Raw genomic sequence first — 17,500 nt, forward strand, 5'->3', positions numbered from 1 at the left:
GAAAGAATGTCTCCAGTCGCCGCGTTTGTTCATTTCTTTGTGAGGAATTTATTGAAGTACAGACGAAACATTGTCGAGTTGTGAGCGAGTGTCTGGAGGGAGAGGACAATGAAATTTTGAATTGTGGCTTCGAGCACGGCAATGAATGCACAGCTATACACAAGTGTATATATATATAATATATATATATATATATATATATATATATATAATATATATATATATATATATATCTATATGTATGTATGTAGAATCTACTGGTCATTTTTACCAGTTACGCCAGAATGCCCTCTTAACTTCTTAAATTCTTTGCTCTTTTTTTTGGGTACGAGAAAGTCATGTCGACAAGGTGACCTCGTCGTGATTATGGCATTACGGGTTCGTCTTCCCTCTACCGGACATCATGGTTTCTTCATATTTCTTTGAAGTTGGATCTCGAGGCTTTGTAGTGACAAGCGTATCCAAAATAAATAAATAAATAAATAAATAAATAAATAAATAAAAAAGAGCAAAGAATTTGAGAAGTTAAGAGGGCATTGTGGCTATTACAATTACATATGTATATGTATATAATCCTATTTCGGAGAGAGAGAGAGAGAGAGAGAGAGAGAGAGAGAGAGATGAATACCGGGTAACACTGTGAATAAGCACAACCATTCACCAAAAGCAATGCACATACATAAGCGCATGTATATGTGTCTGCGTGTACGAAAGTAATACATACGCCTGAGAATACCTGCCCTAACTTGAGCTCGCTTTAGGAAAGAGAAAGAAGGAGACAGAGTTGTTTTTTTTTTTCGCAGCCACGCCAACTGAACCAACGAGCTCGCTAATTTCTCCTTTGCATGAATCTAAAAACTTCCTTAAATTTCTCTACCAAAAGCAACGATCTGCATGCAAGCAGAGACTTACAAAATAATACTTTACTATTGAGGTGAGAGCGCTTTCAGCATTCCTTTGAGATTCAGTTGGAAAGAAAACGTTAAAAAAAATTCAAAAAAATTGAAGGGGCCTCTTTTTGACTCCCACACCTGTGGATGTCTTTCAGAAGTTCTACTTCTCAACAATAAATGTCTTTGTAACTGTATATATATATATATATATATATATATATATATATATATATATATATATATATATATATAATATATATATATATATATATATATATAAGTATATATATATACCCATTAAGCTACAAATGTTCTTATATGTTAACCGAGGGGGGTAATTTTTTAGTTGATAAAAATTTCGTCCTCTCGTGGATTCGAACCAGCACACAAAAGGAGAAATCAGGACTTCAGTGACATCTTAACCTATTAGGCCAACATTTAACTAAATAATTTCCCATCCTGCTAGATCATCTCAACGAACATTCGTTTAGAAAAAAAAAAATTGCAGGAGATTTCATATAATTATTATGTGTGTCTACTCGTACATTATATATATATATACATATATATATATATATATATATATATATATATATATATATATACATATATACATATATTTATATATATATAGACACACACACACATATATATATATATATATATAATATATATATATATATATATATACGCATATATTATGTTCGAGTAGACACACTGATAATAATTATATGAAGACTTCTGCAATAATTTTTTTTTAAACGAATGTTCATTGAGATGATCTAGCCGAGACAAAATTCATGGCAATCTTACGGCACCCCTAGGCACTGTCTGTGATGCCACGGCACCCAGTTTGAGGATTGAGAATAACTGTTTTAGATGTATAACGATATTACGTACTATCTATTGATAATGATGTTATTATTACTGGTTAAAAGTCGACGAACATTCACGTCCCAGTCGATAATACGAGAAAAAGACCCATTAAGTGTCTGTATTGCATTCTTGTTAAATTCTCATTTTTTACAGATGAACAATTCACAAAATACGGCTCTTAGCTTCCGACATCTTATGATAGCTGCAGCTCTCGTAAGCTAATAAGAGTATTTTGTAAATTGTACATCTTAAAAAAATTTGGTATGTTAGTATAAAGAAAACGGAAATACAAATTTCATTTAACGGATCTTTGTCTCGTATGATTATCATTATCGTTATAAGATAATGTGGAAAATGTTACAAAGCAAGAAGAAAATGGACATACGAATTTCTTCACTTAATGGTTCTTTGTCTCGCGTTATAATCATTATTCTCAGCTGGCAACGTGTAATGTTGCTATTTCTGTTAAAAGCATCGGATAATATTGTCAGTGTTTGCCTAATTTATCTGCATGAAAAAGAAACCTAAACTCCGTGCTAAGTGGTTCCACATGTTGATGTCTCATCGAGAATGCTAAAAGCTACGAAAGAAACCTTTCGTTGATTTTCCTTTATCGAATATAACATTTCATTTCGCAATGGAGTCCAAATTATAACCAGGCGTCGGCGTGAATTAAATATTGAGGTTGTATGTCTGCAATAAGCATCCGGTAATGTTAGGTATGAACGCATTTTATTTTTGCAATATGGATCGTATGCAAGAATGTATCTTCCAGTAGTTGCCTGTTTGTTTTTGGTTAACATTTATGAATCCCACCCCACCCCCACCAAAAAAATCCATACACGAATAAGCATCTGCTTGGAAGCGTTACAGCAAATTACACTACTCGTATAAAATAATAATAATAATAATAATAATAATAATAATAATAATAATAATAATAATAATAATAATAATAATAATAATAATAATATTTTAAGAAACGTCTCAAACATTTATGGAGGATTTATGTTTTTCATTTTCATGTTTGAAAATGTTACTAAGTGGATAACGAAAAGTTCCAAACAGGCTACGCTGATGAATCGAAACACTTGAGGAAAAGTATTATTAAATAAGTCGATATAAAATAATTAGGGTTATTTTCTCAAATTCTTTGTATGCAAGAATGGACGGGCAATGTAACAAGAGAATTACAATTAGGCGTTGTAACTGAACGCTAATATTCATTAAACAATTTTTTAATAAAAGAAGGAAGAAATAATATGCAGATACGTCTCGGTTCTTAAGCCTCAGAGAATGATATAAAAAATATTGACAAAAATTACGTTTTCCTCATTTTTGATACTATCAAATGAATGGCATGATCTTGTACCTACTCGTCGTTACAGATTCAATGATTATAGCAAACAGAAATGCATCTCTTCTTGTTACAAGATGTTTGTTCTCTTATCCAGATTCCATAAAGACTACAAAATCAATATTGGCATATGCTGTTTATACATATATACATACCCACACACACAAACAAATCATTTATATATATATATACTATATATACTATATATATATATATAGTATATAGGTATATATATATAAATATATATTACATATATATATATATATTATTTATTCTATACCATATATAAATATGTATATATCTATTATATTCTATTATATATATATAATATTATATCTATATATAATATATATATATACATACTACATACATACATATACATACAGTAATATAATATAATCTATATATTATAATATACATATTATATATATATATATACATACATACAACATACATACTATATATAATATATATATATAAGATATATATATATATATATATATATATATATATATATACATACATTAAATACTACATACATACATACATACATCTATATATATATATATATATATACTATATATATATATATACTATCCCATATATATATATCAAAGTTATATACGATGGGTGTATGTGGATAACGCGCATTTACCATTTTGACTCTGTCCTTATAATAAATAATGGAGTTACTTATATAATGCTTTGCATGCGAAATATTTCAATAAATGGTGATATAGATGTAATGATTTGCAAGACAATGATGTATCATTAATCATATACAATCCATTTACTAACTTTTTCGTAAAAAAAAAAATTAAAAAAATAAAGCATGGGTTACAAAGACGTTCATGTGTCAATTTTCGGGTTTGTTTGTATAAAAGTGACTTGAAAAGATAAAAATGTATTTAAAAGACTGTCTTCTTGTAGACTAAATGTGTCATTGTTCTGGTCTTTAAAAGTAATGCGAAATTAGATTCAAGTGAGACAGCATTGAGGTAGTTGCAAATACGCTTCAGGATTTGTCTATGGATTGTCTGATAAAGAAAATAACTGTGCAGCGAAACATCGCGAATTTGTCTACAAGAAAAAAAGTCACTAATATGTATCAAAAGTGGATAAAAGTACATGTTACTAAAATGATGCATCTTTCCGTAATACGAAAAATGGCGTGACTCAAAGTCAGCAGTTTTGAAAAATATCGCCAGAACAGATACGACCACGAGCAATTCCCTGTAGGCGAAGTGAACGAAGTTCCTAAGAAGAAACTGAAAGACTCCCTATCATAAAACAGAAAGCAGAGGTACAAATCTACGAGGTAGGAGAGGATCCAGAGATAACGAATCTCTTCGTGCGAGAATAGGGACAACGTGGTTCTTAAGCAGACATCAATGTAGTACAGACTTGCTACCCGTCTGTCCCCCATAACATCAAAATCAAAGATGAGAGGGTACAACTCACACGGATCATAGGTACAAATACATTTGGCTGATTTTGTTCATATAACATTCCATGAAATGACAGTATACAATTGGTTCCAAGGGAGGCATAGGCAAGATGTCTTTAAACTTGTCCAGTGCCAGTACATCAAAATAGAGACAGGAGGATATATATACACATTTTTCATGTACCGTTCTATGGAATGGGAATAGCATGGTTCAAAGAGAGACGACTGAAAGCAAGGGACTTTTTTTTGTTATTCTTAAACTTCTTCATCTACCTTTAAACGAAGGCAGCCGATATGTAGTTCACAAGGATAAAAAAAAATGACGGAGACAAGCTATCTGCGTTTTTCATACATCATTACTCGAATGCTGGGAAAATACGGTTCATAATGATGTCAGAGTTCGAAAGTTGGCTGCTTAAAGTTAAAAAAAAAATATGGTTAAGGATTTATCTGCACAACTACACTTGAGGATGAGACAACATGGTTCACAACTGATACGTTATTATGTTTAATACCAAAGGAATAATTTATGTTTTCCTTTCTGATAATTATAATCCCGAATTTCTTGGTCAGATGATTAAATCCATATGTGTGTGTAGAACCAGTTTTTGAAAATAACAACACAACTTTCATTGGAAAATGGAAATAATTCAACAAACGATACACTAAGTAGAGGTTATTCTTACCTGAGCAATGCCACCCTTCCATCTGGTTTGATATCTGTTGCGACATCTTCTGGGGCAGCAAGAGCACAGGATTCGCGTGAAAGCCCTGGAAATAAGAAAAAAACGTTAGTTTTTTATTTTTTGTTTTTTTCTGAGGCGAAACACGACCTTCAAAAGATGCAGTTTCGAAGAAAGAAATATATTATACTTTCTGACAAAGATTCTACAGAGGAAATACATCTAACAATTGCAATATCAAACAAAAAGAAAAACAAAAACTTCTTTCAGTTTCCTTCTGAAGATGTAAAAAGAAACCTAACAAAATTATTGAGTATAACTTGTTTACTTCGTATTTACATATTATTTTACTCAACACTCGAGTACTTTCAGGGCCTATGTGTGGACCACAGATAGGGCCTGAAAGTACTCGAGTGTTGAGTAAAATAATATGAAAATACAAGTAAAAAAGTTATACTCAGCCAGAGCCCTGCTTTTCTTAGCTACGACTATCAATATTTTTTTTGCTATTGTTTTTCCTAAAGCTGGCTCTATGCCAGCACGGGTTCTTGCTCTTAGTCAGCCTGTAAATTGCTGTTTCGTTTATTTTGACGAACCTGTCTATAGGTAGGTACCTTGGGGTTGAGGCGATAGGTGAATCTATCACTAAAATTCTAGTATTTTGAATATCGAGCAGAGATACGGCCATTTAAAAAGAAACCCACAAAATTTCTGAGTTTAACTTTTTTACTTGTATTTACGTACTACGTTACTCAGCACTCGAGTATTTTCAGGCCCTATCTGGGTCCCTTTCTCAAGAGATGTGTAGATTGTCAGATTGGGTCAAGGCACAGCAGTCTTCTGACAACCTACAAATCTCTTGAGAAAGGGCCCCAGAGAGGGCCTGAAAGTACTCGAGTGTTGAGTAAAATAATATGCAAATACAAGTAAACAAGTTATACTCAGTAACTTTTTTTATTTAATTTTTAAATCGCAGTATCTCTGATCTACGTTTAAAATACTAGAATTTTAGTGATAGATTCACCTATCGCCTCAACCCCAAGGTACTACTTACCTAACCAGGTTCGTCAAAATAAACGGAACAGCAATTTACAGGCTGCCTAAGAACAAGAACCCGTGCTGGCATAGAGCCAGCTTCAGGAAAAACAATGATAGTCGTAGCTAAGAAAAACAGGGCTTTGGAGGAATTAGAAAATAAAAGGGTTTTGGCAAATAGGACTTGATCATAAAGCATCCTGGCAAAGATTCTGAAGACCTGAGACCTCTGCCTACCATAGTTCCCGAGATCTAGGTAGAAAATGCATAAATTTCAGAATGACGTAACCTTCAATAAACAGCTCAGGGTAATAACTAGAGGAAAAGAGTATAAAAGCACGGAAGACCTAAACATTTCGTCGAAATAAAATGTTCTGAGATAAGGAAATGGTGGCCTTTGGATACATCTCTTTCCTTGAAAAATAGCTGAAGGTAAAAAGTCATTTACGAATACAAAGTTTCAGTGGAATCTTATTTAAAAAAAAAATAAAAACCTGAAAAGGAAATTCTGATCTATAACTTGACTTTCTACCTTGGAAATTATGCCCAGGTTATAAACATCTGGGCTAAAATAGTCACTAACCTCTAGAGTACATATATGCATACCAAGTTTTAACTAGATCATAAAAAAGGGGTTAACCTTTAAATGGATCAGTGATGTTAGTAAAATAGTCAGTCATTATAATAATAATAATAATAATAATAATAATAATAATAATAATAATAATAAAATAATAATAACAATAACCAATAATAATAATATTTCCAATAACAATAATAATAATATTTCAGTGACTGATCTAACTTCTCGATCTTTTAGTCGACTTTCCTCCTGTTCTGTATTATTAATTTTTCTTCTACTACCCCTATCATAATTATTGTTAATATTGTCACAATTACTAATGCCATTAATTTAAAATAATGGTATACGTCATAAAAAGAAAAAAAATGTCATAATTATTCCATAAACATCAGAATTCTAGAAGAGAGGAGAGACGGAGGAGGAGGGACGGAGAGAGCGAGAGAGAACGAGAGAATTCTAGAATTCGATAGATGATAGAGAGAGAGAAGAGAGAGAGAGGAGAGAAGAAGAGAGAGAGAGAGGAGAGAGCGAGGAGCAGGGGGAGCGAGAGGTTATGGTTATGGATGGGGAGTGGTACCTTTATCAGTGACATTATGGTGAATTAAGTTCGCTATTGGAAGAGAATTTTCGAATATAAAGCTTGTCCTCTAATGGTTAAATCCTCTAACAGTATTGCCTATCATTTATAATGGAAGTCCAGCGCTTTTAATAAGCTTTTGGTTAAACGGAGAGGAGGGGGGGAGGGGGGAGAGATGCAGTGGCATAATGCTCACAGGTAATAGATTTGGTTTGTTAAAGCAAAGGTAGCTGCATATACGCATATACATTAGGACACACAATGAGGATATGAATGACCTCTGGATCCATGTTGACGCGTCCAATTGGGGATGGAATATAGTAATCTTCCATCACTGCATCTGTGACATCCAATCAGAACCCCGTATTTTTGATAGCCAGCAAGGGAACGAATCCTGATTTCTACAGTTTATTCTCGAGAGAATCCTGTTTTCTACAGTTTATTCTCGAGAGAATCCTGCTTTCTCGAGAGAATCCTGTTTTCTGCAGTTCATTCTCTAGAGAATCTTGCTTTCTGCAGTTTATTCTCGAGAGAATCCTGTTTTCTGCAGTTTATTCTCGAGAGAATCCTGTTTTCTGCAGTTTATTCTCGAGAGAATCCTGATTTCTGCAGTTTATTCTCGAGAGAATCCTGATTTCTGCAGTTTATTCTCGAGAGAATCCTGTTTTCTTGCAGTTTATTCTCGAGAGAATCCTGTTTTCTGCAGTTTATTCTCGAGAGAATCCTGATTTCTGCAGTTTATTCTCGAGAGAATCCTGATTTCTGCAGTTTATTCTCGAGAGAATCCTGTTTTCTGCAGTTTATTCTCGAGAATATCCAGATTTCTGCAGTTTATTCTCTAGAGAATCCTGATTTCTGTAGTTTATTCTACGAGAGAGGAATCCTGTTTTCTGCAGTTTACTCTCGAGAGAATCCTCCTGTTTTCTGCAGTTCATTCTCTAGAGAATCTTGCTTTCTGCAGTTTATTCTCGAGAGAATCCTGTTTTCTGCAGTTTATTCTCGAGAGAATCCTGATTTCTGCAGTTTATTCTCGAGAGAATCCTGTTTTCTGCAGTTTATTCTCGAGAGAATCCTGATTTCTGCAGTTTAATCTCGAGAGAATCGTGATTTCTGCAGTTTATTCTCGAGAGAATCCTGTTTCTGCAGTTTTATTCTCGAGAGAATCCTGATTTCTGCAGTTCATTCTCTAGAGAATCTTTGCTTTCTGCAGTTTATTCTCGAGAGAATCCTGTTTTCTTTGCAGTTTATTCTCGAGAGAATCCTGATTTGTGCAGTTTATTCTCGAGAGAATCCTGATTTCTTGAGTTTATTCTCGAGAGAATCCTGTTTTCTGCAGTTTATTCTCGAGAGAATCTTGTTTTCTGCAGTTTATTCTCGAGAGAATCCAGATTTCTGCAGTTTATTCTCGAGGGAATCCTGTTTTCTGCAGTTCATTCTCTAGAGAATCTTGCTTTCTGCAGTTTATTCTCGAGAGAATCCTGTTTTCAGCAGTTTATTCTCGAGAGAATCCTGATTTCTGCAGTTCATTCTCTAGAGAATCTTGCTTTCTGCAGTTTATCTCGAGAGAATCCTGTTTTCAGCAGTTTATTCTCGAGAGAATCCTGTTTTCTGCAGTTCATTCTCTAGAGAATCTGCTTTCTGCAGTTTATTCTCGAGAGAATCCTGTTTCTGCAGTTTATCTCGAGAGGAATCCTGATTTCTTCAGTTTATTTCTCGAGAGAATCCTGATTTCTGCAGTTTATTCTCGAGAGACTCATGATTTCTGCAGTTTTATTCTCGAGAGAATCCTATTTTCTGCAGTTTATTCTCGAGAGAATCCTGATTTCTGCAGTTTATGCTCGAGAGAATCCTGATTTCTGCAGTTTATTCTCGAGAGAATCGTGATTTCTGCAGTTTATTCTCGAGAGAATCCTGTTTTCTGCAGTTTATTCTCGAGAGAATCCTGATTTCTGCAGTTCATTCTCTAGAGAATCTTGCTTTCTGCAGTTTATTCTCGAGAGAATCCTGTTTTCTGCAGTTTATTCTCGAGAGAATCCTGTTTTCTACAGTTTATTCTCGAGAGAATCCTGTTTTCTACAGTTTATTCTCGAGAGAATCCTGATTTCTGTAATTTATCCTCCAGAAAATCCTGATTTTTTTCAGTTTAAATATTCTCGAGTAAATCCGGTTTTCTCCAGAGAATCCTGTTTTCTGTATTTTATTTCTCGAGAGAATCCTGTTTTCTGCAGGTCATTCTCTAGAGAATCTTGCTTTCTACAATTTTATTCTCGAGAGAATCCTGTTTTCTGCAGTTCTTCTCGAGAGAAATTCCTGTTTTCTCTGCGGTTATTTCTGAGAGGGAATACTGTTTTTTTTTCTACAGTTTTATTTTCTTTTCGAGAGAATCCCTGTTTTTTTCTACAGTTTTTTATTCTCGAAAATATCCTGATGTCTGCAATTATCCTCCAGAAAATCCTGATTTTTGCAGTTGATTCTCGAGAAAATCCTGATTTCTGCAGTTGATTCTCGAGAAAATCCTGATTTCTGCAGTTTATTCTCGAGAGAATTCTGTTTTCTGCAGTTTTTTCTCGAGAGAATCCTGTTTTCTACAGTTTATTCTCGAGAGAATCCTGTTTTCTACAGTTTATTCTCGAGAGAATCCTGGATTTCTGCAGTTGACTCTAGAGAGAATCCTGTTTTTCTGCAGTTTTTTTTTCTCGAGAAAATCCTGTTTTCTGCAGTTTATTCTCTCCCGAGAGAATCCTTTTTTGTTTTCTACAGTTTTTATTCTCGAGAGAATCCTGATTTCTCTTGCAATTTATTTCTCGAGAAAATCCTGATTTTTGCAGTTTATTCTCCAGAGAATCCTGATTTCTGCAGTTTATTCTCGAGTAGGGGACTGAGAAAGAGAGAGAGAGAGAGAGAGAGAGAGAGAGAGAGAGAGAGAGAGAGAGAGGAGAGAGAGGAGCGGAATCGGGTCTTTTCTGTGACCAGGATCAGAATTTTATATTTTTGCATTTTCTGGTTTCATTTCCCAAAATGAAAAGATATCTTTTACTGACACAAGTTTATAAAATATGTTCCCAATGCAGAGCAGAATAATGCTTTTATTACGATTTGTATTTCCGAAGAGAACTGGTTCAGCATTGGTTTTTATTAGACTTCATGATACGCATTCTTCATGAAGAGTACACTTAAGGGTTTTATACTGAGTTATATGTTAAAGAGTTATGGGGCTCGTCAGCATGATGGCACCATCGATTTTTGGGGTAACAGAGCCACCTTAACCCATCTCAACCCTTCCAGTCACAAAGCTCGATCCAGCCATGTCTGTCCCAGAGCCAGAGGTGTGATAACCAAATTTCGATTTGTCCCCTCTCCGTGAAGTTTCTGCTCCTACTATGAAGACTTTCACTAACGAAACTATTTCAAGTTTGATTAAACTTAGTGCAATGGAGACATGCTTTGCCTCTAACGATTAGTTTATCAACAAAAATTCTGGTACGTAAGTTGGTAACTGTCTATCTCTTTTGCTCTCATATTTTCATGGTTTGATGATACCAGGATTGTTAAGCCGGCCAATTTTTCCTTTTTTTTTTCTGTGTTCGATAGCCAATGCTTTTTTTAGCTATATTGTTGAAACGCCTGTATCTAAAAACATGTTCAGATTATCACTCACCAGTTATAATTAACCTCGGATGTACGTTATTCCCAAGGTACGGTGAATTCGATATTATATCATATATATATATATATATATATATTATATATATATATATATATATATATACATATATATATATATATATATATATATATATATATATATATATATATATATATATTTAAACGTACGCCTAGGCTTAATTATAAACTATGAGTGTAACTACCCCTTAAAAAGGATCCAAAACTTGTAGTATATATATATATATATATATATATATATATATATATAAAATATATATAATATATATATATATATATATATATATATTATATAAAAGTGAGTGTCAGGAGAGAGAGAGCGAGAGAGAGAGAGAGGAGAGTGAGAGAGAGATGAGAGAGAGAGAGAGAGATCCCCGAAAAATGAGAAAATTCCTTCTCTCCACAACGCGAACCCACGAAGCTTAAAACTCATTTCTTATTCCATTCAAATCTTTCATTCAATAAGAGGGACATAACTATATTCATGACGACGCTGCTGCGTCCCCCACCCCGAATTCTCTGTCCACGTCCGCCCCCCGCCCCCCCACCCTTTCCAACCAAAAAGAAAAAAAAATGGAGCGCGCAAAAAATAATATTTAATATTCCGTCATTTCTTTTTAATCCGTTCTCTCTCTTCGCGGCTGCCACCTCTGGGAGTGACACCTAGGTCATAGAAGTTTGTCTTCGGTCGCTGTCATAGATGCCTTCCAATAACCAAAAGACCATCTTGGCACCGGCCCTTTAGTATGGCCCAATTTCTGTTTACAATTACACAACGTTTTCCCTTTCCGAAATCTCTTTCCTGCGGCAATATTCCCTTTGCTTGTTCACATCTTCTTCTTCGAACACCATTCGCTCATCAGGGCACCATTCTGTATGGCACCTTGCTCTTTATATGGTGATATGGCTCTATTCTTGCCCCCATGACACCAATCGCTTTCCAAGGCATCGAGTCCCTTTTTCATGGCACCATTCAGCTGTCAAGGCATCGTTATCTAGACAGGACTCCTGTTACTTTCAGCGGAACTATTCTCTTGTACTGATTGCATTCAATTCACTTCTTACCAATTCCTTTCCCAACCATTGCATGGTATACCGATGCCTTTTCATGGTACCCATTGTCTCATGACACCATCACATCCCACTGATACCATTTCCTCTTTCGACGAAGTAGTTTCACACCAAGATATGGATGAACCGACAGTAAGACAAGAGACGTGAATGAATTGCACTTGAAGAATGATCTTATTATTCCTCTTATTTCAACAACCTAAAAAAAGGGTTCCTGTAAGATTATGTTTACCTATGCTAAGCGTACGGCCATACACACACACACGAGAGAGAGAGAGAGAGAGAGAGAGAGAGAGAGAGAGAGAGAGAGAGAGAGAGAGAGAGAGAGAGAGAGATTCGCTTGCCAACTCCAAACAATTTTGTCATATAAATATTAATTGTTTTGCTTCATAACTTAACAATTTTGGTCAATCGTGGCTAAATTAGTTGATTCAATAGTTTTATTTTTTTAGCAAACTTGTAATTTCCAAGTAAATGAGAAAAAATATATTTAATTATGTTTTTATGCTTGCATTTCAAATGGTCTGTCTTTCAAGAAAGTAAAGAGCACTGATGAACTTGGAAGTAAGTGATATACTTTATTCTGGTGTCTGGAATTACAATAGCCTGTTCATACAGACTGTTTAAACTACTTCATATTTCATAAACATATGATACATCTGCTTGATTTGCAAAGCGTATCTACAACTAGTTATGTTACTCGGAAATCTAGAGAAATTGCTGCACAAATTCATTCCACAATTCATTCGAGTTCAGTCCATTTCCATGCAGACAGCTGGGTCATGAATAATTTAAGGGCCAAGACAAAATAGATATTCTCACTTCATGTTTCATAAAACTCTCACTCTCTCTTATCTCTGCTCTCTCTCTCTCTCTCTCTATCCCTCTCTCCTCTCTCTCATGCTCTCTCTCTCTCTCTCGTCTCTCTCTCTCTTCTCCTCTCCATCCTCCTCATCTTTTATATGATACTATATATATATATATATATATATTATATATAATATATAATATAATCGAATACCACAGGAGAATGTATATTTATATATATATATGTAATATTATATATATATATATATAGAGCTACTTTATATATATAGATAGATACATAATACATATATAAATTATATATATATATATATCATATATATATATCTATATCTATATACACACACAACACACACAACAAACCACACACACATATATATATATATATATATATATATATATATAGAGAGAGAGAGAGAGAGAGAGAGAGAGAGAGAGAGAGAGAGAGAGCTACCTTTATCTTCTTCCCACATACATTTTTCTCAGAGGGGCTAATTTTAGAAATTAACCCTCCAGATTTAATCAATTCAGTCAGGAATGAGATCGCTAGCCATATGTGCCTCGACCGACAGCTTTCAATATGTAAGTGGCGCCAGACTCTGAAAAAATTTTCTTGTGGCTACAGAAGGCTTAATTGCAATTCATCGGACCTTCTTCCATACAATGCGCCTTTCACCTCTATCGTAAAGATTTCCTTTCTAATACATCTTCCACAATATCTTCTCAACACTCTCTACGTCGTCGTCTCTTCCCCGACGGTCAGAATACGTAGTTATCGCTCCATACAAGTTCAAAATTACCTTAGTCCTTGGTAACCTGCTATCATTCAGTTTGCCTCTCTTTTATATTCCACATTCAACAATCATAATACTCACTTCACTGACATAGGTCTTCATCTACTTCAGGTATTGTCTCTCCATTCGAAACCTTCCTTCTGGGATATATCTGCTTATTAAACTTCCTCTTTGCATTTCCTTTGTATTAGAATAACTTCTTATTCTCTCTGAAGCTCTTTATCACGTTTCTTCCCTTTATCATGATCTCGCGTCTTCTATATTTCTCCTCTACTACACTGTGCACATACACACAATATTCTCCTTTTCCTTCAATATAGCTCATATTTTTGTCTATTTCCGCCAAGATTTCTACAAGTCTCTACTGCCTTCAATGATTTCTGTAGTCTCTTATGCTTTCTCGTTAAGTAATGTACGTATATCTCATCGATTCACTTACCTGTTTCAATTGATTTTCTTTTACTTAAAAAAATCTAGGCAATACTTCATAATATTCCCCTTTTCCTTCAACATATCTCATATTTTTGTCTCTGTTTCTGCAAAGATTTCTACAAGTCTCTGCTGCCATCAATGGTTTCTGTAGTGCTTTATCGCTAAATAATGTATATCTCATCGAGTTACGTGTTTCACTTGATTTTTCTCTTACTTAAATAAAGTGAAGGCAGTATTTTGTCACATTCCAAACTAACGTATCTTTTCCCGCTTTCTCACTAAGTAATACTGTTCATTTTCTCCTCCTAGCCATCCAGACCAATCCTCCCAAGACGAAAAAGGCCACACAGACAAAACCTTCCAACTTAACATCAAAATAACGAAGAGGTTCGCGTCTACATAGTCGCTCGTAAGTGTCAGAGTAAGTCGCGCGCTTTTCAAACCCTTCCTTTTCTGTCACCGCTATCGCTTTTTCACGGCTCGCTGGATTCTATTTTTACTCTCAAGTTATTCGAGTGACTTATTGGCAATAAAGGCACGAGATCGCGCGCAACCTTTTCCCTGTACCAAGAACGACGCCGCCCGCTGTCATAACCCTTGGCAATGAGGGCACTTTATCCATCACACCTCCGCGTGCCCTCCCAGGTGTATCGAAAGAAGTGTATAAATTCTACTTAATTGCTCTCTCTCTCTCCCTCTCTCTGTCATAAATACCCCCCAAAAATGTTGATATTGTTTCCTTAATAGATACTAATAGTTTGGGGTACGAATGTAACGTACACCACACTAATATATATATATATATATATATATATATATATATATATATTATAATTTATATGCATTAAGCTACAAATGTCCTTCAATATCCAATTCGCTCTACCTCGGAATTAATATATTTTCATATATGCTAACCAAAGGGAATTCTTTTTTCTTTTTTAGTTGATAATAATTTCGTCCTCTCGTGGGATTCGAACCTGCGGACAGAGGAGAAATCAGGACTCTAGTGACATTACCGACTTGGTGGCCATCAAGGACATTCGTTACTCAATGCACGTATGTAAATCACGGTGATTTGATAAAAAAAATTCATACACACACACACACACACACACACACACACACATATATATATATATATATATATATTTTATATTATATATATATATATATATGTCTTAAAAAATCACAGTAGATGCACGTGACTTCCTAATAAAGCGAATACCACAGGAAAATGATAGTCAGAAATCCCAAACTAAGACATTGTCAAGGAGCTCCTTGACAAGTCTTAGTAAAGACGAAAGCGCTTGGATTTCTGACTATCATTTTCCTGTGGTATTCGTCTTTTATATATATATATATATATATATATATATATATATATATATATATACTTCTTTAATGCAACAAACGATTTATTCACCAAAGTCATCAGAACTTTATTGTCCGTACCCATTCGCGTTTACAATATTGCTATCTTACATGGGGTGCTTCTTCCTTTGTTTTACCGTCTTGACTACAGTGTATAAGATACGATTCGTCTAATTAAAGACAGCATTCTCCCCTGAAACCTTTTAAGTGGTCGAATGCACCGCGACACCGCTTGCTCATTACGGATAATAATTTGGCACTTTTCTGCTGAAATTGTTGATCCACGTATTACTATGTGTCTTTACTGTTTTTCATCTTATCGGTTTTTTTTTCCTTTTTTTTTGTATGGTGTTTTTACGTTGCATGGAACCAGTGGTTATTCAGCAACGGGACCAACGGCTTTACGTGACTTCCGAACCACGTCGAGAGTGAACTTCTATCACCAGAAATACCCAGAAATACACATCTCTCACTCCTCAATGGAATGGCCGAGAATCGAACCCGCGACCACCGAGGTGGGACGCCTAATACCATACCAACCACGCCGCTGAGGCGCTTGTTCTAACCTTAGAATTCTCTAACCGATCCGGTTTCCACTGATATCTCTGATTTCACATTTTCAAGGGTAAGGCCTCTTCTTTCGACTATTTTTTGCTCTTTTTCAATCATTTTTGCACAAATTAATGGTCACATCCGTCTTATCGGTCTTTGCGTCAAAGGTATAATGCCTCCGAAATTGGCAAATAAAAGCTATAGAATGATGAGGGATATTCATTTAGATTTACATTGTTTACAGGGAGGAAATGAAAGGAAATGTAAAATGGCTAGAAATTAGGCATATACGCAACATTCTCAGGGTAAATAAAAAAAAAAAGGAAATATCAAGAAATCTAAAATATGCTGAACGTTATATATATATATATATCATATATATATATCATATCATATATATATATATATATATATATATATATCTATAAATATAAATATATAAATATATATAATATATAAATAAATATATATATATATATATATACTATATAAATTCTTTGCATATAAAGCTATCACTTTCACAAAGGACCTCATTACTAAGGAAGGTTCAAGGAACCAGATATTTGGTATCTTGGGAATAAAGTCTCTTCCAAACCTTCTGTATTATTGAGGTCCTCCGTGAAAGATCTCTCTCTCTCTCCCTCTTCTCTCTCTCTCTATCTCTCTCTCTCTCTCTCTCTTCTCTCTCTCTCTCTCTCTCTCTCTCTCTCTCTCTATCATATATATATATATATATATATATATGTAAATATATATGTGAATATATATATATACCTACTACATATGAGTATAATTACAACACAACACACACACTCCACACACACACACACACACACATATATATATATATATATATACTATATATATATATATATATATATATATATATATATATAGAATCCAGGTAAATTGCTCGAAATCATTGTTTTTTTTGCTCGAAACAAAATGCTCGAAAGCAATTGCTCGAAAAATTATTACTCGAGCTATCAATTGCTCGAAAGACAGATTGATCGAAACTAATTGAAAAATGCATAAATTTATTTGTCTTTACAATTAAAAAGAAAGCAAAGGAAAAAAGTTATAATACATAAATTCATTTGGCTTTACAATAAAAAACGAGGATGCGAAACTTTATTCGATACTTCAAAGTAATCTACCACTCCTTGAAGTTCAGCTGGAAAAGTGTCGTTTTCTGTTAAAAATTCAAATGTTGCCACAACACTGTGTATCGGTATAAACGCCAACGCAGATAATAGACGTGCTTTAAGAGCAAATTCAGCATTAGTGTCGTACATAGTCTTTAGTTCACTTCCTTCTATT

General features: G+C 34.3%; 1 protein-coding gene across 1 annotated transcript in view; it reads right to left on the reverse strand.

The window, feature by feature from the left end:
• LOC135215239 (dopamine receptor 2-like) overlaps positions 1-17,500 on the reverse strand; it is a 247,257-nt gene that overhangs the window by 31,627 nt on the left and 198,130 nt on the right. The window contains 1 exon segment of the mRNA XM_064249756.1: positions 5,260-5,344. Coding sequence (XP_064105826.1) covers positions 5,260-5,344 — 85 coding nt within the window.

This window comes from Macrobrachium nipponense, chromosome 5 (assembly GCF_015104395.2).
Source record: "Macrobrachium nipponense isolate FS-2020 chromosome 5, ASM1510439v2, whole genome shotgun sequence".
Taxonomy (NCBI): Eukaryota; Metazoa; Arthropoda; class Malacostraca; order Decapoda; family Palaemonidae; genus Macrobrachium; species Macrobrachium nipponense.